We start from the raw sequence: 20,565 nt of genomic DNA, 5'->3' as shown, positions 1-20,565 counted from the left end.
CAGGGTCCAGCTCCAGTATCACAAAGCAGGGCAAAGAAGGGTGTATTTGGAGCTCTGAGACAATGAATCAATAATCACCATGGGGAGCAAAGGGTTTGTTAGGGAAAGAAGCTAGAGGAGCGAGGCTTTCTCGCCTTTTGTGGGGGTGGGGAGCAGGCATGGACTGGAGCCCTGGGAAGAGAACTCTGTCCTCAGCTGTCTTCAGAAAGAGAATGCAGTCACATAAATAAACACAGCTCAAGAAAGCCACATTGTTCGGCTTTTGAATGAACAGAAAATAAAATTCCTGGACAGGTTCCCTCTTCCCACCTCTGGGAATAAGTAGGAAGTGAGTGGAGAGGCATTTCATTTTTCTTCAAGAGGCTTTCTCAGCTCAGCGGCTCCTGCTGACTCAGGCCACCCCCACCATCCACAGATTCAACGGACACTTGAACACTCACTCAACGGCGTTTTCTGCGCACCTACTAGGTGCCTGCCACTAAGTCTGGGAGGCTGTTTGGCTGTGGGCCTCAGCTAAGCCTGTCTACAGCTGTCAGTGGCTGAGTCGGGCTTTGGTGTTGAGAAAGCAGACTGATTCCCAGACAAGATAAATTGCAGCAGTTGATGTGGCTCAGGTTCAGATTTGCCAGTATTTCGGTGATGATTAAGGAGCAAAGGCTTTGGAGTCCAGTGAAATGGGTTCTAATCTTGTCTTGGCTCTTTTCTAGCTGTGTGACCTTAAGCAATTTGTCTCGCCTCTCTGAGCCTCTTTGCTCATATCAAACGGTTTTGGTGATATCTACCTTTCAGAATTGCTGGGAAGATTAGGGACAATGTCTACATGAAGTATAATGCAGGGACCTGCCAGCACAGGCGTCCAGACCCATCAGACCAAAGCCCAAACCACACCCAGGGTTTCACCAGACTCAGAAAGTAGATGCTTAAGCCAGTAGCCTGGCACCACTGAGTCATGTCAGCTCCAATGTCACTGATGTTGGACTGATGGTGCCCTACCTGGAATGGGCTCCTAGAGAGAACCTAGTCCCTCCTCCTCACTGGACAGAAGACTCAGCCCCAGAGAGGGCAGGTGTTTGTTCAAGGCCACACAGCATAGTGAAGGCTGAGCCTGACTTCGTGGCATTGAACCATTTGACCATCTGGAAGACTAAAGAGTATGCATCTTTCATTCATTCAACAAATAGTCCTCGAGTGCCTGGCATGTGCCAGGCACTGGGCTCAGGGCAGGGGACACAGGGGACCAGATCCACATGGCCCCGGCCCTCTCACAGTCTGGTGGGGGAGGCAGTCAAAACCAATCAACGGAAAGCCAGTTAGTCACCCACTGTGAGAGGGCAACAAGGGACAAACATTCAGGGAGGGACCATCTGAGCTGGACCTACACACCAAGAAGGACCAGCCAGGCAGAGGCTGGAGAAGGGCATCCAGACAAAGAGCTCGGACTGATGAGGTGACAGCGGACAGGAGGGACATGGGCAGAGACAGGGCAGAGGCCACGTCGGGCAGGGCCTTGGAGGTCACGGCCAGGAGCTCAGCCTTTACTTACAGAGCAGTAGGAGGTCCCTGGAGGGTCCGAGCCCGCAAGTGATGTGACCTGGCGTATTTCTTTCAGTCACTGTGGCTGCTGCAGTGTGTGTGGTACCTGGGGGCTCTGTGACATTGGGCAAGTCACTTATGCTCCCTGAGCCTTGATCTCTCCATCTATAAAATGGGGATAACAGTGCCTACCTCTCAGGCTTCACAGAGCGGACACGTGACAGTCCACACAGAGCTCTTGGCAATATGCCCCCGGCACCGTAAGTGCCCAGTAAGGCTTCCCTCGTTCAGATCCCCACGTCCCCAGCCCTCGTCCTCCACCGACAGGACACAGCTTGGCCCGTACCTGTTGAAACCATAGGTCCCCACAACCCATCCCACCAGCCAGCCTCCCCTGCCCTGGGGGCGCCACCACGCCTTGCCTTTTTCTCTTGTCACATCTCAGATGTGACACTGAGGCTCGCGGAAGGTCAGGACGCCTCGGCGCCCCCGCGAGGACGAGGCCCTCGGACTGAGGCCTGACACCACGGTCCTCACTCTCTCCACCACATGGCAAAGTAGGTTATGTCTACGCAACGGCCCCGTCATTTCTGCATGGCCCTGGGCCATGGGGTGTCTATTAAGCTCCTCTCCATCAGAGGTCAGCCGGGGGAGGGGCGGGGGCAGAGGCCCAGTGACAGGCCCCGCTCTCAATTAGGGCCTCGCAAGCGGCTTTCGCTTCCATCGAAGCCACGGCTCCGTCCTCTGGGTGCCCGGGATGTATAACATGTCCCACTCAGGGGCCGGCAGAGAGGTCGTGAGAAGTAATCGTTGCCTGGGCCTGCTCCCACGGCCAGATTGATTAGGACATAAAGCAAACTCAGCTTCTGGCAGTACTAGGCAGCCGGCCCGTCTGCACTTCTAGAAACCCTTTCTGCGGGGATCTGGGTGGGCGGGGGCTCCTACCCCACACCTGCAAGGCCTGCGGCCCCGGGGCGGAGCCAGACCGGACCTTCCATCATCTCGTGCTACAGGCTGCCTTGTCCGAGAGGGCCCCACCTCGGACACATTTCAGAGCATGGGAAAATCAGCGCCCAGGCCACACATTGGCCATTTGGTGTTGCATCAGGGGATCCCCCGGCTTTCCACGCCACCCAGACCGGCCACAGAGCAGAGCGTCAGAGGCCCGGGCCTTTGGAGTCAGCACAGCATGGGTTCCCGAGCTGTTGTATGGATTAAGTAGGAGATAATGCTGGCCGGCTTTTACCAGTCAGGGACCTTGGTTTATTTATTATGAAGCCAGCGCTCCTCCTAATATACAACCTGTCTTCCCTGTTCCTCTGAAAAGCCACTGGTCAAACAGGCACTTACTCCTTCCTTCCCTCTGTCACACCAACATTTCTAGAGCGCCAGCTAGAAGACCAGCCCTTTGCGGGGCAATGGATGTTAACAGGAAGAATCCAGAAACACTTCAAGCTGCCATCTACCCTGCCCAGAACACATACGTATCAGTTAGCCTTTGCTGCATTAACAATCCTCACACTCTGGCTTAAAAGAAAGGACAATTTATGTTATCTTTTCCAGTTCTGGGGGTTGGTAGGACAGTTTCTGCTCAGGTTAGTCATGTGGCAATACTCACCTGAGAGGTCAGCCAGGCTGGAAGGCCCAAGATGGCCCCATCCGCAGGTCTCGTAGTTGGTACTGGCCATTCATGGGATGTGTTCTGTTGGTTCCTTTCCATGTGCCCTCAAACCTTCCAGTAGGCTAGGCAGGCTTCCTTACATGGCAGAGTTCCAAGAGGGCAAAAGCAAAAGCTGCAGTCGCCCCTTGAGGCTTGAGACCCAGAACTCACTTGCCATCACTTCTGCCATATTCTATTGGTCAAAGCAAGTCACATTCTATTGCTTGGCCAGTATCTGACATGCGTTTGTCAGTACATTTGTCATTCATCAGGTAAGGCTTAGCAGTCAGTTACAAATGAGTGTGGGCAGCGGGGGGAGGGGGGGCATGTACCCTAGCTAAGGGGGATCATAATAAATTCTTAGTTCAGATGAAGAGATGTTGGGTCCTGGAGCCATTGGTATAGGTTGTATTCTCTGGCCAATGGAGAAACTGAGGCAGAGAGAGTAAGCCAGTGTGAAAACGGAATCAGTACATCATAGAACCAGTTTCCATATGAAGATACTGAGGTCCAGGAACATGAAATGTCTTGCCCAAGCTGACACAAGTTTATGACAGAGCCAGGAGTGACTGAGCTCCCTACCAGCTAGCCCACTCCTCCTCCACTCCCCTCCCCCTCTAGCAGAAGCCCAAGGCTGGGAATGCCTGGGATGATCACCATTAAGCAGGGTGCATCTGCCCCTCTTGTGTGTTTGTAATCAGAGCCCTTTCAGCACCCATGGCACCAACCAAGGCACTTAATCATGACTTCCGATCTTATCGGCATCACTCCCATTTTACAGATGGGAACCAAGGCCCAGGGAGGGCAGCTGACTTAGCCAGGGTCTTGCAGCTGGTGAAGCCCATCCACCTGATACCAAAGCCTGAGCTTCCCATGATGTCTTCAAAAGAGCTCAACCCCAGATCCAGCCCCCAGAGGTGAGAGGCAGCTCTGTGGCCCTCAGGGGTCTTGGGATAAAGCCCACTGCCTAAGGAGCTGCTTCAGAGGCCTGAAGCAATAGTCAAGAGTTCTCTGGAACCTGTCCCTACAAGTAGAAGACCCCTGAGCGATGCTCTGGTCCACACCCCCACCATTTGATGAATGGAAAAATCAGGGCCTGACCGGACCCAAGCTTCTGCCTCCCAGCCCAGAGCCCTCCCACTGTACTAGGAGGCTGGGGGCAGGCGAGCAGGCCCCACTCAGGGTGGCCAGACACACACAAGGCTCCTCTGTGGCATTCAGAGAGCACATTTATTTACAAAGCGCTTTACAAACATCAGCTTATGCCTCCCCACAGCCCCCTGCGAGGTAGGTCAGTAGTCATATCTACAGTTTACAGATGGGGAAATTGAGGCACGGAATGGGGGTGTGGCCTGCCCCATTTTAAAGAGATTTTTCCCACCCACCCATCAAAAAATAATGAAATTAACAAGAAAGAATCGCTCCTTCATCCCAAAATACACCTTCTTCCTCTGAACCGTAGACGCTGCAAGCACCCCTGATCTAGCAGTGACCCATCCCCAGTGGGAAGCCTCACCAGGAGCCACAGAGACCTCAACCCCAAGGGCTGTCGTTCAACCTTGCAGATTATCACGGCCTAGGCTGAGGAGTTCCCACCAGTGAGGCTTGAAAGTTACAGGAAGAAGGGCTGAGGTGCCTTCATTCTGCAGACATTGGATCAGGCAGGGAAGGGGCCCCACAGAGAACAGGGTAAGGATGGGCAGAGATCTCCGTTCGAGGAAGCTCAGAGCACACGTCAAAGAAGTAATAGTGGGAGGGATCATGAGCAAAACAGCCCCGGGGCTGTAGGGGGGCAGCAGGGTGGAGGAGGGGGCTATTGTCCCCTCCAGAGAGGACCAGTCTGATGTGCCCAGTCTACCCAGGACCCTCAGGGGCCAGGCCAGATGGGAGTCCAGATGCCAAGCCCCAGTGAACTCTCCATCCATATCCAGAGGAAGCCACGCCGGGTGGAAACTTTGGCCGCGCACAGGCCCCACAGGGCCTTAGTCATCTCTGCCAAGGGCTGGGACAGAGTCGAGGGGCTTGAGCCTGGAGTCGAGGGGCTTGGGCCTGGGTCCTCCCGAGCTGGCAATTCCGAGCGCCTGTCACTCTACCAGGCAGTGCCAGATACACGGCGCAGACCTGCAGGAACCTATGGAGGTAGGCCGGGCTGCAGTCTCGCTAAGCCTCTCCTTGGCCCCCAGCCTGCCCATCGGACATGGTGAGAGGCCCCGGGCACCGTGGAAGGGGCACCGAGATGGCCCGGCGCCCACTCTAGTGCCGTCCCCCGGGGGAGCTGTAGCGGCGCAGAGTTAGGGGTCCAGGTCTTCCTCATCAGTGCTGGGCCTGGCTCTGAGTGCACAGTGGGTGCCCCAGGCCAGGGGCCCCGCTATCTTGACTCCAGCCCCTCCAGGTACTCCAGGGCCACATCATAGCAAAAGTGGTACTGATCCTGGGGAGAGGGAGAGAAGGAATCATGAGCCTGGTCCCTCTTTGGTACTGGGGAAGGGGGGAGTGGGAGACAAGAGGGCGAGCACGGGCCCTGGTCCATCTGGCGGGGGAGAGGGGGGCAAACGTGGATCCCTGTTTTGGCACCACCATCAGGACCCACAGCCCCATCACGGGAACCACACAGAGGGCAGTGGGTACAGAGGGACCTAGCTTGGCATGGACCGGGAAGTTGGAAGCAGTTGGGCAGGGAGACACGGCCTCTCACCAGGGTTTCCACCATATTGGGCTTGTAGTTCCTAAGCGTTTTGGCAGCAAAGAAAACGTCCACCAGGTTGTGGCAGCGGATCATCTCCAGGACTGTGGCGCAGGCGCAGAAGGTGCCACTGCGGCCACCCCCGTTCCTAAATGAGACACACGAAAGGTTTGGGAGTGGGGCTTAAGAGAGGGAGTCCTGAGGCTGGAAAACCAAGCGACTGGCAGAACCGGGGAACCAAAAGGGAGGAGGGTCAGGGCCTGGGAGCCCAGAGGTGACCGGTGGAGCCAGGGAACCCAGGAGGGAGGGCCCAGGGAACCCCGAGGTGAGGGGTGGAGCCCAGGAGGGAGGAGCCAGGGAGCCCAAAGGTAAGGGGCGGGGCTTAGGGAACCCAGGAAGTAGGGGTCTGGGAGCTCAGAGGGGCGAAGTCAGAGGCTAAAACTGGCATCCAAATCCCGTGGGCAGTTAAGGAGACAGCCTCCTGGAGGAAGACAGCAGATTCTGAGGGAAAGGAGGCTAGACACGCTCCAGGAGAAATCCACCGAGACAAAGACAGCGACAGAGGACGGCCGCAGAGCGACAAGCAAAACCCGGAGAGCAGGATGGAAAATGAACACCGAGAACACCAGTCACCCCCAGCAACACAGACGCGAGGTGAAAACACACACACACACACACACACACACACGTACACAGCCACACTCCAAGGCTAAGAGAGACACTTCCTATCCCCTGTGCTCTCCCTCCTCTGCCCCCTGTGACCTCGGGGTGTAGGGCTCCCCTTGGGAGATGGGGGATAAACTAGGCCCTCAGCCACCATCTCAAGGGGTCTCTCCCACTAGAACCTCCCCGAGGACCGGCCCTGCCTGACTCGGCTCCCTATCCCTATCTAGTATGCCTAGACTGGCCCTAAAAGGGTAAAAAAGCTAAAAGCAGGAGGGAGTGGCGGTCAAAGGAGTGAGCGTACCCAGACACGCGTACGAGAATTTATGAATGGGGGCATGTGAAGGAATGAATGAAAAAGTTGCACGTGTGCATGCGCGGACAAAGACTGGAAATTCTTTGGCTTCGAGGGTGCTACTGTCTCACGCAGTGAACAATTCTGACAGGACTCTAATTAAACTGGCAAAGTCACGCATCACACGGAGAGTCTACACCCTGGAAACCGAGCGGAGTCTTCCAGGGAAGACAGGGCCATCCTCGCACGGCCACGCAGAGTGCAGGCCACAGCCGTCTGGTCTCCCCCCCCCCCACCCCGCCCCGCTCCCCCGCCCGGCGGGGGGGGGTTTCGTGCCAGCCGTGAGGCCCTCTCTCAGACCGGGCCTCAGGCCCCCACCCCTCCTCCCACCCCGCAGCAGGGCCCGCACTCACAGGCAGTGCACGACCGTGCGCCCGTCCCCACGCTCTGCCTGCCACTTGTCCACCTCGGCCAGCAGGTGCAGGAAGGCCTTCTTGGAGTCAGGCGTGTCCCGGTAGGCAGACCAGCGCAGGAACTGGAAGTGTCGCACCAGCAGGTGCCCTTCCTGCAGCTGGGGGCACGGGCGGCCAAGCAGGGGGTGTGAGCACAGGGGTCACGAGACCCTGTGGTGACCTCACGAGGGTCTGACGAGGCTGCCCTGGCGACCCCTCGGGTCCTCGCCGCAGGGCTCCCGGCTCACTCACCCGAGACATGTTCTGCACCCGGAAGACACGGGCCACCAAGTCTTCATCCACTGAGCCCGACACGAACTCCACCTCCATGAGGCCATACTGCTGTCGGCCGGGCTCCGGCCAGTACTGCAGGCAAGGCTAAGAGCGTGGACGGACAGGGAGGGCTGAGCAGAGGGGGCCAGGGCGGCCGCCGCCGCTCATACCCAGCCCAGACCTCCACACTTGCCCTGGGGCTCCCGCACACCCTGACCCACTCACTCGCTCCCAACTCCCCTGCAAAGTCCTCCCCCGCCCACCGTCCCCGCCACTCACCCATCGGAGCACAGTGCACACCGGCCCCAATGCCTTCTGCACAGAGACAAACCCTTCCTAGGTGGGCACTAACAATCCCTGCTGTGCAGCTACACAGCTATACCTAACACGCTCGCACATACACATCCCCACGTGAGGCTGCCTCCTTCTAGGGCCAGCCCTCGGGTCACCCCACCCACCCCATCACCCCTGCCCCCAGCCGTCTCTCTTGCTGCCTCGCTCCCCAGCATCAGCTCACAGAGCTGGGGTGTCCCTGGGGTTGCAACACAGCTCAGGACCCCCACTCCTTCCCTAGGGCCCCACCATAGCCTCAGGGCCCTAAATGCCCCCTCCTCTCCAGGCTAGACTGGAGACAGCAGAGGGGTGAAGGAGGTGTATCCCCTGCCCCCTACACACATACAGACACAGGTCCTCCGGGCCAGCAGGTCCAGAGCCCCAGCTTCGAGGCTCAGCTCTGCCTAGAGCCCAGGCAAGGCTCTTCCTTCCCCTGGGCCCCCATTTCCCGGTTTGTGAAACAGTCCTCAAGCTCCTCCCAGAGGACTCCCGGCTCCGCCTGCTTCCCTCTCTGACCACACCCACAAAGAGAGGACCCTAGCTTCCTCTCCTCGCCCAGGGTCCTGGCCACTCCTTGCGTACAGGCCCTTACACATGGTGCTCCCCCTTCTCCATGGATCACTCCCCAGGCCCTGTCTTCACCTAGTTAACTCTACCCTTCCTACACGTCTCAGCTCAGATATCACCTCCTCCAGAAGCCTTCCCTGATACAGGATCCCCCCAGGCTTCTCCACGTCCCAGGACCAGCTCCACGGCAGCCCCTTCCCTCTGTGCTGTCACTGTTGGTTTTTGTGCCCCGCTCCCCACGGGACCATGAGATCTGGGGGGGGGCTGTGTGTTCTTCTATTTCCCTACTGCCTGCTGCAGGGCCTGCCAGTGGGAAAAGGTGGCTGAATGCATGAGCAAATGGTGAACACTCAGTGACGTCTGTGTGAGCCTCCCTCCGGGTCCTTCCCCTCCACCTCAGCAAGGGCAGATTCTTCTCACACCAGATTCCCTCCAGACCCCTGCCCCGGGGCAAGAACCCACCACCCAGAAGTCCTAGGTCATTTATACCAAGTGCCCAACTCAAAAAGAGCCCAGTTGGCAAGGCTTCTCAGCCTTCAAGAGACCGTCATGCTCATTTTACAGGAATCCTCCTGGCCACCTAGGACAGGGAGATGAAGAGAGGCCCAGGGATGGAGGGGACAGGGCCAGGCGTGGCTGGCAGGCTGAACATCTGCACTTCCTGGAAGTGCCAGCCAGCCTTGGAAGCCCCAAAAGGAAACTGGGGCAGCCCCCAGGCTGAGGCCACCGGGCCGGTGTCTGGACCAACCTCAGCAGCAACTGCATCATCTCTATCCCTGCCATGTACGTAGCACCTACTGTGTGCCAGGCAGAAAAGAAACTGGGGCTCAAAGAGCCAATGAACTTACCCTAGATCAAACAGTCAAAAAGTAAGGAGGCTGGAATTTTACTCTGCCTTAAAGGCCCCCACCACGGGCAGTTAGTTCCACAGGCTCCGGAAGAAGGCAGCCTGGGGTAGGGGCACAGCTCTGCGACCTTGGAGAAGTCACTTCACCTCTCTAGGTCTTGATCTTCTCACCTGAAACCCGTAAGTACGAAGCAGAGTCCCTGGCATACAGCAGGTACTCAATAAAAAGCAGCTATTTCCCTCCCATCCGAAAGCCTCACTCTACAGAAGAGGAAACCAAGGCTCTGGGAGGGAGCAAGACCCATCTGAGGTCACTCAACAAATAGGTGGTACATCTGGGATCCGACCCTGGGCTTTGGGGACACGCCCTTGAGCACATCGAGGTCCTGGGCAGCAGAGGCCTCACCCAGGCAGTGTTGGACTGGTGCAGCTGGTTGAGCATGACAATGGAGGTGCACCCGTAATCGTAGACCAGCCGCCAGAAGTCAGGCGTGGTGCTCTGTAGCGGATGCAAGGTCACGATGAAGGCTGCGCTCCGTGTGTAGCTCTGCAGGGAAACCGGGACTCAGCGGGGCCTGCTCGCCACCCCTGACAGGGCCTGAGCACCCCCACCGGCTGTCCTCCCACTCTGCCCACCCTGGGCTGAACAGCCCTCCCCTCGGGGCCAGGCTGCCTCCAGTGGCCCATTTTAGAGGCTGGCCGGCACACTGAGGCCTGAGTTCATAGGGTGAGCCCCCAGGCCTCTGGTGCCCAAGCCCACGGCCCTTGGAACTAACCACAAAAGGTTCTCACATTTGTGGCAATGGGAACTTGGGCATGGTAGTTAGAGGCTGGCCAAGCTTGCTCCCTGCCTCAGGGCCTAGGTATGTGCTATTCCTGTTGCCTAGAACAAATTTCCAAATAGTTGGAATGGTTCTCTCCCTCCCTTCTTTGCGCTCTTTGCTTAACGGTCACCTCCGCAAAGAGGCCCTCCTTACCACCTCATCAAAAATCGCCATATACACACACTCCAAAGCCCACACTACATATTTCTTCTGCCTGGTTGCTTTTTATAGGAATTACCAGTGTATATTCGCTTACTGGCTGTCCCAACCCATCACCCAAATACAAGTTTCAGGAAAGCAGAGATTTAGGGGTATGGTCTTTGCCCAGCACGTGGTAGGAGTTCAATAAATATTTTTGAATAAATAAATCTCTACGTCCCTTCTGACTCCATGGGTGAAGGGTCTGAGACCCCAGCTCAGGGCCCCAGACCAGTCACAGGCACTGACGCCACTCCCTGTCCTGACCTCATCCCGACCAGAGCCCTCGGCCCTTCCCCCTTGGCTCCCAAACCTTCCCAGATACTTCCCAGTGCGGGAATCCCAGAGCCCACCCCACCCCCCCAAGCCCTCACGTCAGTCAGGGCCGCGTTGATGTAGTTGTTAGGGTCCCCGTCGGTGGAGATGAGGAAGGGCAGGCAGCGGTCGGGCGGCAGGACATCCATGCTGCGGTTCTTGTCTCGGTTCCGGGGCAGCAAGGCGATGCTGCACTCTTCCACGTCCAGGGGTGGTGTGACCGAGTTCAGCGTCTAAAGGAGTGGAAGGAGCAACAGGGTGGGCGTGGGTGAGTATAGACATCCAGTGTTTGCTGGGCCTCCTCACAGCTCCCGCCGAAGGACACTGAGCTGGGCTACTAACCCCATTTTATGGCTGGAGACCTGAGGTCCGGACAGAAGGGAGAGAGGGCAGGGACCCCAAGCTCCCAGCCTCCGGACCGCGCAGGCTCTGAACAGCGCTCCGGAGACTCGAGTCTGCCTCCTTGCTCCCTGCATCACCTTAGACAAGCTGTCCTACTTCTCAGCACTGCTTTTCTCAGCCGTAAAGTGGGATAATAATAGGCCTGCCGCGAGGGGCTATCGGAAAGATAAAGAGAGGACGCCAAGGACCAAGCACGGCACCAGGCACATGCAAGGCTCCAGACGTGCGAGGCGCAGTGAGGACCGTTACGAGCTTCTCGGGCGCTTTCAAGAAGACAAGCCCGGAAGCCCCACATCTGCTGCAAAGCGGACTCCGGGGGCCTGGCAGAGATGGTCAGCCCCGTCTGAACAAAACCCAAGTCCGAGGCACCTGTGCTGCCACAAGCCTGGGACTCCAGGTTATCTCCTCCACCTCGTGCCTCATGTAGCCTGATCGATGGGGTCTCGGCTTCTTTCTCTTGTCTTTGGGGGTCCCTAAAGGGGAGCCCCAGTCTCTCATGATCCCCAGAGCCCAACAGGCCCCAAGAATCACAGGCAGCATTTCCTATGACACCAGCCTACGCTGGCTGGACGGCATCAGGTATCCAGAAGGTGCCACCCCACGGAACCCTCGCGGGAACCTGGAGTTCAGCGGACATGTGGGGTCTCTGCCTGCCCACTGAGAACCAGCCCTCCCCCATCTCAGTCACATGACATGCTGAGAGTGGCTCCACCCCCAGAACCCCTCCTGGGCCCATCAATGTGTTCCATCTTCCTGGCCCCGGTGACTGACTCCGGGAAGGCACCGGAGAGGCTGGTCTAAGACTTCTGTTGGGGCTGTTGGGAGTCCTTTCTCCAGTCTCCTGACACGAGCCTGGCACTGCTGGGGGCGGCCAGGGTGTGGGTCCGAGAAGCCGAAAACAAAGCAAGCAAAACTAAAAATGGGCAGAGGCTAAGTTTTGGCATCATCATCTGAGCCCCTGGATCCAGCCACAACTGAAGCTGCATCATCTTCAGATTTGTCCGTTACAAAAGTCATGCAGTTGGATTTTTGTCAGCAACCAAAGTTGCAAATCCTGAGAGTATAAACACTGCAGGGGCAATATCGACTTGCTTTCCGGGATAAGAAAACCAAACCTTGGAGAAGTAATGTGAGTGTTCAAGGCCAGTCTCTAAGTCCTTCCCAGTAGCCCCATTCGGTCCCTCTTTCTTGGCTCTCAATGACGCCTATAGCACTGAGGACTTCCCAATACACACACACACACACACAGTCACAAGCCACATCCACACTCCTATACACACACTCATGCCCCACCTGGAACTCTTCCCGCAGCTGGGAGGAATTACTCTGGGGGTCAATGCGGATCATCTCCTTGTAGGTGGCCTTGAACTCGCTGACAGGGATAGTGGTCTCCCCACACAGGCAGGCCTCCAGGATTGCATCATGAATGAAGATGTACTGCTCCTGGAACAGGAGGAGAGAATATAAGGAACCAGGAGGGGACCAGAACCTAGAGATTTGGGGGTGATGGCAGGGGGAAGCGAGCCCAAGGTTGAGGCAGGGGTGCTGGAGCCCAACCACGTGTTACTACAGGTTGGACCAACCCTGCTGGAAACAACTTTCATGGGTACGTTCACTCATCTCATATTCATCTCTATAATAACCCTGTGAGGAGCTCTGGAGGTGAGGGCAGAGCAAACACGAGTGGATCTTGACTGTAGAACCTGACCCTGGCCCACCGCTGTTTGACCTCACCCGAATGAACACAGTGGTGCGGACTCTGGGAAGACGCTAAGAGGCTGGCGGGCCAAGTTCAGGCATCTCAGCCCCAAGGACACCCCTCTGACACACTCCACCAGCTCTGAGTTCCGCCACGAGGGACCCAAGTCCTGGAGAGGGGAGGGGAGGAGGGCTGCGTCCCCTACTTCTGTCTGGATCATGTTGACGCGCCGGGAGCAGAGGGCCTTCACACAGTTGTAAATGTCCACAACGCCCTCACACTCCGCCATGTCCAGCATCACATCCAGAACGATGTAGCAGCCTGTGCGGCCGGTGCCCGCGCTGGGGAGAGAGCAGCCAGGGGCCCCGTCAGAGCCTGGGGAGGGAGCCCGGAACCAAGAAGGGAAGAGGGGTTCTGGGGTGCCTGGCCATGCCTACCCCACACAGGGACTGGGGGACAGAGACAGACACCCCACTGCACCAGCAAGGAGGAGCCAGGGAGGAGTCTGCAGCAGGAGTCGTGGTGAAAGGTGACACAAGACAGAGCTGGGGATGGGCCTCAGGAGGGGAGAGGGGGAAGGGTAGAAACTTAGCTGGGGAGAGGACAAAGGTGATGCTCAGAACTTCATCCAAGAATGTTCTTGCCTCCTGGGTATCCCCAGATCTACACACCCTTCAAAGCCCCACACGTTCATAGCCGCTCGCATACTCAATGGAGCCTCCCCAACCCTTCCCCAGACATCATTCCTCTGAGCTCCGAGAGTAATTCGGGCAGGCTCTTATCAAACCCTCTTCCTGCTACGCGGTCGTCGTTTTTGTGGCTGTGTCCCTGACCCGACTGGGAGCTCCTCGAGAGCTGGGCTGGGTCAGACCCATCTCTGGGATGCTCCTGGTCAGAAAGAGCTGAGCAGAGTTGAGGGGCGGAGCGAGAGGACAAAAATGACACCAAGCTGTCAGGCTCGAAATGGTGGCATCGGAGCATTGGCAGGAACGCACAGCAGTGGGGGCTGAAATCAGTCCCGCCACTTTGGGAAGCGGTTTGGCAGTATCTACTTAAAAGCAGAACGTTTACATGGCAGCAATTCTACCCCACGTACGTACCCCCCAGAAATGCACGCGTCTGCCGGCCCAAACACAGGCAATAGAATGTCCTTAGTGGCTCTATTCATAATAGCTCAAAGCTGGAAACCACCCAAATTCCTATCAATAGCAGAATGGATAAACACACCGTGGGTGAGTCACCCCGTAGCCTGTGATCCGACAGGGACGAATCTTACGTACATAAGGTTCAGACACCAAAGAGTGCACACCGTAGGATTCCATTTATGCAAATTCAAAAACACAAAATGAATTTACGCTTGAGATGGCAGGATACTGATTGCGCCAGGAGCGAGCAGGTGGGTACAGACGGGAAGGCGGCTCAAGGGGGCTTCTGGATGCTGTTAGCGTTCTAGTTCTTGATCTGAACAGTGCTGGTGATTTCACAGGTGTGTTCAATTTATGGAAAATTGATAAAGGTATACACTTATTACGTGTGCACTTTGCTTTAAGTATGTTATACCTCAGTGAAGTCTTATTTTAAAGACGGTATCTTAAAGAAGCCTAAAGACACCAAATGGAAATAGTCTGTGGGTGGCAGGGCAGAGAAGGACTGAGTCTGCCACGTGGTATTTGGGAAGCTGAGTGGAATCCAAGCAGAGGAGCCAGGACAGATACAGAGGCCAAGGACCTTTGGGTCGGGGAATCGGTAAAACCACAGGGTTAGAGGCTAAGCTCCCCAGGAGGGGAGTGGGGGCAGGAACCAGACAGGACACTGAAGAGGCAAGAGAAAGATGTGGAGCCAGAGAGGAAGCAGAGCAGAGGAAGGGCCGCCGGGGTCACAGGAGCCAAGCAAGGCAGGACTAGGGACAGATAGGAGTGAGGGCCAGAAGTTGCACAGGGTGTGAAAGCCAAGCAGTGAGAAGAGCCCATGGGACTTGGAGAAGAGAAAGCAAAGCCCCGCCCCCCCCCCCCCAGCACCTGGGCCAAAACTAGTGTGCAATGCATACTTGCTGAACGGAAGCAGATAGAACTCAGCCTGCCTGGTGCCTCACCAAGCCCCAGCCCCCTCTGTCTCCAGCGCCTCCTTAGCCTCTAGGCCCAGGGCCTCTGCAGGTCCTGGGAAGCATATGAGGGTGCCGACCTCAGAGCCAAAGCTCAAGGGGCCCTTGGGGGTCAGTCTCTCCTCCGTCTCTAAGCAGGATGAACCTAAGCCTAGTCTCCCTCTGGGACCTTGAACACCACCACGCCCAGTCCTCTTCTGGGGATCCCGGTGCCTCACCTGCAGTGGATGACAACGGGCCCAGCGTCAGGTGGGGTAGAGGCCTTCACGCGCCGGATGAAGGCTAGCAGCCCTGTGGCGTGGTAGGGGACGCCGTGCTCCGGCCATGCCGTGAAGTGGAACTGTCGGACCTCGTGCCGGGCAGAGTAGCCTCTCTGGGGAGACAGGCAGAGTCACTGCTGGCATCCGTTAGACACCTGCCGGGTAAGCATCTCACCCCAGGATCTCAATTAATCCCAGTGATAAACTTACGAATGGGTATTGATGGTTCATCGTACCAGCGAGAAAACCAGGGCCCAGAGAGAAGAAACTGTTTGCTCGAGGTTAGACAAGACGAGCACGACACAGGAAAGGGGCCAGGGCCTGCCTGACGCCTAAACCTGTCTGCCAATCACCCACCTCTGCCACCACGTTGCCGTGCAACCCCCAAGAGGTCACTTTGACTCTCTGGTCTTAGTCTGAAGGGGGAAAGTGTCTCCTTTGAGGATTTACAGAGGATCAAATGGGATCACAGACGGGAGGACTCGGCCAGTCACTGGCCATGTGGCCTCCTGAGTGACACAATGACTCCACCTCATTGTCTTTATTTGTACAATGGGACTAATGGAAACACCTCATTCCAGAGTTTTCAGAGTGGAACCAACACATGTCACAGCTCAGCACGATGCTCAGTGCAGAGAAGGACAAACACCTGGCAGCTATCATCATCTCCAATTCCTCTTGGAGTCATCAGTAAAGGGCAGTCCCCTTCCTGTTCTCCCACAATGCTCCCAGTAATGCTCCTCTTCCTGTCCTCCTGCAGTGCTCCCCTTCCTGTGCTCCATCAATGCTCCCTGCAGTGCTCCCCTTCCTGTCCTCCAGCACTGCTCCCTGCAGTGCTCCCTTTCCTGTCCTCTATGAGTGCTCCCTGCAGTGCTCCCCTTCCTGTCCTCCATCAATACTCCCTGCAGTGCTCCCTTTCCTGTCCTCTATGAGTGCTCCCTGCAGTCCTCCCCTTCCTGTCCTCCAGCACTGCTCCCTGCAGTCCTCCCCTTCCTGTCCTCAGCACTGCTCCCTGCAGTGCTCCCCATTCTGTCCTCCAGCACTGCTCCCTGCAATGCTCCCCTTTCTGTCCTCCAGCACTGCTCCCTGCATTGCTCCCCTTCCTGTCCTCAGCACTGCTCCCTGGAGTGCTCCCCTTCTTCTCCTCCAACACTACTCCCTGCTGTGCTCCCCTTCCTGTCCTCCATCAATACTCCCTGCAGTACTCCCTTTCCTGTCCTCTATGAGTGTTCCCTGCAGTCCTCCCCTTCCTGTCCTCCCGCACTGCTCCCTGCAACGCTCCCCTTCCTGTCCTCCAGCAGTGCTCCCCAGTCACAGAGCGACTGCCTTGCCAAGGAAGACAGCGGAGCCCTCCTCACCTCTCCTGCTTCTGCGCTGGCAGGTGGGAGGTGGACTCTGCCCCACCTCTGCAGGCACCCCTGGAGGGACCACGTGACAGGAGACTCACCCGCTCCAGGGCAAAGGTGCGCACGACATACTCGGCCAGAGTCTCCGTCTTCACCAGCGTGATCTTGATGTCCCCGTACATGTCTGAGTCCTCCGGCCAGTACCGTGAGCACTTCACCTGGAGTCCCACGGGAAGGCTCAGTAGGCTCTTCGCTGCCCCCCTTGGCCCGCCTTACCCCCTCACCCCAAGGCCCTGCTTACCCTGCCCACCTCCACCAGCTTGGTGATCATGACAATGCTGGAACAGTGCTCCTGCCACACCATGCGCCAGAAGTCGTAGACCATCTCGGGCTTCGGCCCTGGGGCGCAGAGGGTGCTAGTCCCTGAGGCAAGGTCTCCACCCAGGGCCAGCACACCTGCTGCCCAGCACCACCACCCCAGGCCAGGAGTCTCCCGAGCCCCATGGAGGGCTTCGTGCTCATTCCACGCCCACCCCACCCAATGCCAATTTGTGCCTGGAGGGCCCTGAGAGCATCAGAGAGGGCCTGGCTGGAGACCCCAATCATCCTGAGTGAAACCCAGGGGGGCAGAGCTGGAGGGCTAGATCCTTGGTCTATAGTGCAAGTCTCCCGGAGGGATGGACAAGTAAATGGTTGGCGGGGGCAGGGGGAAGACAGCCAGCGGGTCCCAGGAACCGCCCCCCCCCCCCCCGAAAGGCACAATCCACACTCGTCAGGACTGAGCCTGGCTCCCCTCTTCTGCATGCACCACCTCAAAGACAGACAGATGGGCAGACATGCGCTGAGCATGTAGGGGAGACACAAACACAAAGAGGGGCAGAGACTGGTGGCCGGATTCCAGAAGACCCAACCAGACAGTGGGGCTCAGACAGTAGAGAGACAGCAGGGAGCAGATGGGGAGTCAAGCAGATCAGAGCGAAGGCAGAAAGGCGGCAGAGGGCATTCAGCACACGGGGGCACACGGGCAGAGGTGCAGGTACCTTGAGTGGCTATGAAGTGGTTTGACCTGTGGTAACCCTGGAACGGGAGAAGAGGGTGCGGTGAGACCCCAGGGAGCAGCCCCGCACTCCTTCAGATCTCACCCCCTCTGCCCTCCTGTCCCAGAAGCAGCACACACACCCAGAGGCAACTGTCCACCCTCTTCCCTAGGCCCTCCAAACCGGGGTGGCCCTGCCCTCCCAGACCCCCAGCAAGGAGGGAAGAGCAGCTGGGACACCAGTGTCTTGGGTCCAAACCCATCTCTGCCTCTCTGCAGTGTGACACCACAGAGGACACGACTCCTTTATGGGCCTAAAAGGTCTCTCCACCCACAAACTGGGGGGAATTACCCACAATCAGCTTACAGCCCAGCTGTTTGGACACAAATAAAGACCATGGTGACCCTGCCCAAGTTACCAGGGTGTCCCCAAAGCCCCAGAGGCCTAATCAACCCCAGACCCCAGGCTGGGTCTTATCAGTCACCCCAGTCCCCTCGTGGCAACCAGATGGGCAGTGCCCCCTCCCCGTGACATGTCATCCAGAGTTTGGGGAACCCAGGGACCCAGATGAAGACTTCAGGCTGGAAGCAGATGGGCACATGGGTTACTCATGGCCCTCAGATAAAATGTTTTTTGAATCTTTAAAATGAATAATAATTTTTTGAGACCCGATTATGATCACATACTGTGCTAAGCACTTTACCTACACTATCTCCCACAAAAGAGAGGGCAAGAGCTACTGTATCCTCCATCCCGGAGCCCTCAGGCTGCAAAGGGGAGCCAGCCCCAACTCCCACCCCGAAGCCACAGCCAAACCCCGAGGTCCTGCCCTCACGTGACACCCAGGGCATCAATGCAGACAACATGGGAAGGGAAAAAGTACTGCAGCACTGATGCAACAGAGAACAATCAAGCTCGGCTGCTCACCTCAAGTTCACGGCCACAACCCAGCTCCCCCCCCCCCCCCTTACTCTGGCGCACAGGGAACCCTGGAGTCAGGCTGCCAGAGTTCAAATCCCAGCTCTAACTCTTGCTAGCCGTGTGCCCTCAGGCAAATCCTATCATTTCACTATGCCTCGATTTTCACATCTACAAAATGGGAATTACAGTATTTCCCTCCTAGGGCTGTTGCGAGGAGTAAACAAAGGAACGTGGGTCAAGGTCAGTACTTAATCAATAACAACTATTAGCACCTGCTACTACTTGAAAGTTCAAAAAGCGTATCCCTGAAGATTCAAATAGTATGGATGTCAAGAATTCCTAGGGCAGACGGCTTACTGCAGGGGTTAAGAATCCGAGTTCGGGGGCGCCTGGGTGGCTCAGTGCGTTAAGCGCCTGACTCTTGACTTCGGCTCAGGTCACGATCTCGCGGTTCGTGAGTTCGAGCCCTGCATCAGACTCCGCACTGGCAGTTTGGAGCCTGCTTGGGATTCTCTCTCTCCCCCCTCCCGACTTGCTCTCTCTCTCTCTTAAAATAAACAAAGTTTAAAAAAAAAAAAAAAAGAATCTGAGTGTGGAGAGTCAAGTTGACCTGGGTTCCTAGCTCGGCTCTACAGAACAGCCATGTGACTCTGGGCACTAAAAAGGCACTTCTCAGCCTTTAACGTGGACAGGAATCTCCTGCGGATCTTGCTGAAAGGGAGATTCAGAGTCGGAAGGTCTGGGGTGGGGCCCAGGATTGTGCAATCCCAACCAGCTCCCAGGTGGTACCAGTGCCGGATCTCAAGACCCACTGGAGTAGCCGGCCCCTCAGCCTCTCGGAGCCTCTGGTCCCTTCTGCAGCATGCGGATAACAGTGAGACACCGACCCCAGAGATGCTGCTCTATAGCTACACAGCATGCCCAAAACACAGTCAAACTTACCCATAGTGAAGAGCGCCCCAGAGCCACTCCGCCCTCACTAGCGGAACCGCTCTGGATATACACTAATTCCCCAGCCGCCGCCTCTGCCTCAAGTCCTCGGCTGAGCTGCTGGGCAACCGGGGTCCCAGGGGAAGGCCCAGCAAAGGTGCTCCCAGGGCTGCCCTCCCACCTCCAGCACCGGTCAAGCTGGGAAGAAGCCACTCCCCCTAAAAGCCGTGTACCTGAGACTCCCACATGACAGCAAGCATCCCTTCTGATTCACCCATCTCTGCCCCGCCCTCCGGTGCCCGGCACAGTGCCAGCACCCAAGCTAGTCAGCCGATACAGTACATAGCTGAACAAGTTTTAAACAGATAATCCTCAGTACCTGCACATTAACTTTTCCATTGCACATGTGCGTTCCTGCACGATTCTATTACACGGAGAACGCTACAGTGGGAAGTGTAAGACGATCAGGTGTTAAACAGATCACTTGGAGCACACCCACTTGAGAAACCAGCATCTGAGAGCACACTGGTCCTCACGCCCTGAGCATCAGCGTGACCTGGGCGCCGACTCCTGGGGAACACACCCCTGGCTGCCTGGAGCCTCTCGCTGGGTGGTTCCGGGGGACTGACCACTTGCATCACGGACAAGAACCCCAGGGCATCTGGACGCTCCTCACCGGGAGAGAACCACAGTCTAGTATGAGGGTGGAGGGCTCCTACTGGGCTTGAGGCCCAGCTCCGTGCGGCCATGAACAAGTCACTGAACTTTTCTAAGGCTCCATTTTCTCATCCACCAACTGCTAGTCCCTCCCTCTCAGAGTACGGTAAAGAGGAAATGATGGGCCTGAGGGTGCTGGCACAGAGCCAGGTGCCCAGCCGATGACACTCTTGTTGACTAGCATGTGAAGGTGTATTAAACCAAGTCTCCTCAGGGCACCGAAGGGCGACAACAAGGAACCAAAAGGGTGGGACTATGTGTTGTATGGAGATTCAGATATAAAGAAATGTACCTAGGGGCTCTGGGTGGCTCAGTTGGTTTAGCCTCAAACTTCAGCTCAGGTCATGATCTCATGGCTCAGGAGTTCGAGCCCCCCCCCCACCACCGTGTCGGGCTCTGTGCCAACAGCTCAGAGCCTGGAGCCTGCTTCGGATTCTGTGTCTCCCGCTCTCTCTGCCCTTCTCCAACTTGTACTCTGTCTGTCTCTCTCTCTCAAAAATAAATAAAAT

General features: G+C 56.9%; 1 protein-coding gene across 4 annotated transcripts in view; it reads right to left on the bottom strand.

Annotated features, from left to right (window-relative positions):
* Nucleotides 1-4,404: 4,404 nt before the first annotated feature.
* The window catches only part of PTPRU (protein tyrosine phosphatase receptor type U), an 81,408-nt gene continuing 65,247 nt past the window's right edge, over nucleotides 4,405-20,565 (bottom strand). For 2 of the 4 annotated variants that reach the window (XM_042951135.1, XM_042951137.1), the window contains 12 exons: nucleotides 17,492-17,528; nucleotides 16,753-16,850; nucleotides 16,553-16,669; nucleotides 15,064-15,218; nucleotides 12,950-13,085; nucleotides 12,339-12,488; nucleotides 10,703-10,876; nucleotides 9,713-9,853; nucleotides 7,539-7,664; nucleotides 7,248-7,405; nucleotides 5,889-6,024; nucleotides 4,405-5,624 (listed from right to left, as the gene is read on the bottom strand). In XM_042951135.1, the coding sequence (XP_042807069.1) occupies nucleotides 5,562-5,624; nucleotides 5,889-6,024; nucleotides 7,248-7,405; nucleotides 7,539-7,664; nucleotides 9,713-9,853; nucleotides 10,703-10,876; nucleotides 12,339-12,488; nucleotides 12,950-13,085; nucleotides 15,064-15,218; nucleotides 16,553-16,669; nucleotides 16,753-16,850; nucleotides 17,492-17,528 (1,491 nt within the window). In that variant the 3' untranslated portion in view covers nucleotides 4,405-5,561. The remainder of the gene's footprint in view (nucleotides 5,625-5,888; nucleotides 6,025-7,247; nucleotides 7,406-7,538; nucleotides 7,665-9,712; nucleotides 9,854-10,702; nucleotides 10,877-12,338; nucleotides 12,489-12,949; nucleotides 13,086-15,063; nucleotides 15,219-16,552; nucleotides 16,670-16,752; nucleotides 16,851-17,491; nucleotides 17,529-20,565) is intronic. The other 2 variants (XM_042951136.1, XM_042951138.1) reach the window with 1 other exon arrangement.

The sequence above is a fragment of the Panthera leo genome, chromosome C1 (genome assembly GCF_018350215.1).
Source record: "Panthera leo isolate Ple1 chromosome C1, P.leo_Ple1_pat1.1, whole genome shotgun sequence".
NCBI lineage: Eukaryota > Metazoa > Chordata > Mammalia > Carnivora > Felidae > Panthera > Panthera leo.
The sequence above is the reverse complement of the archived record's forward strand: the minus strand, read 5'-3'. Positions and strand labels throughout refer to the sequence as shown.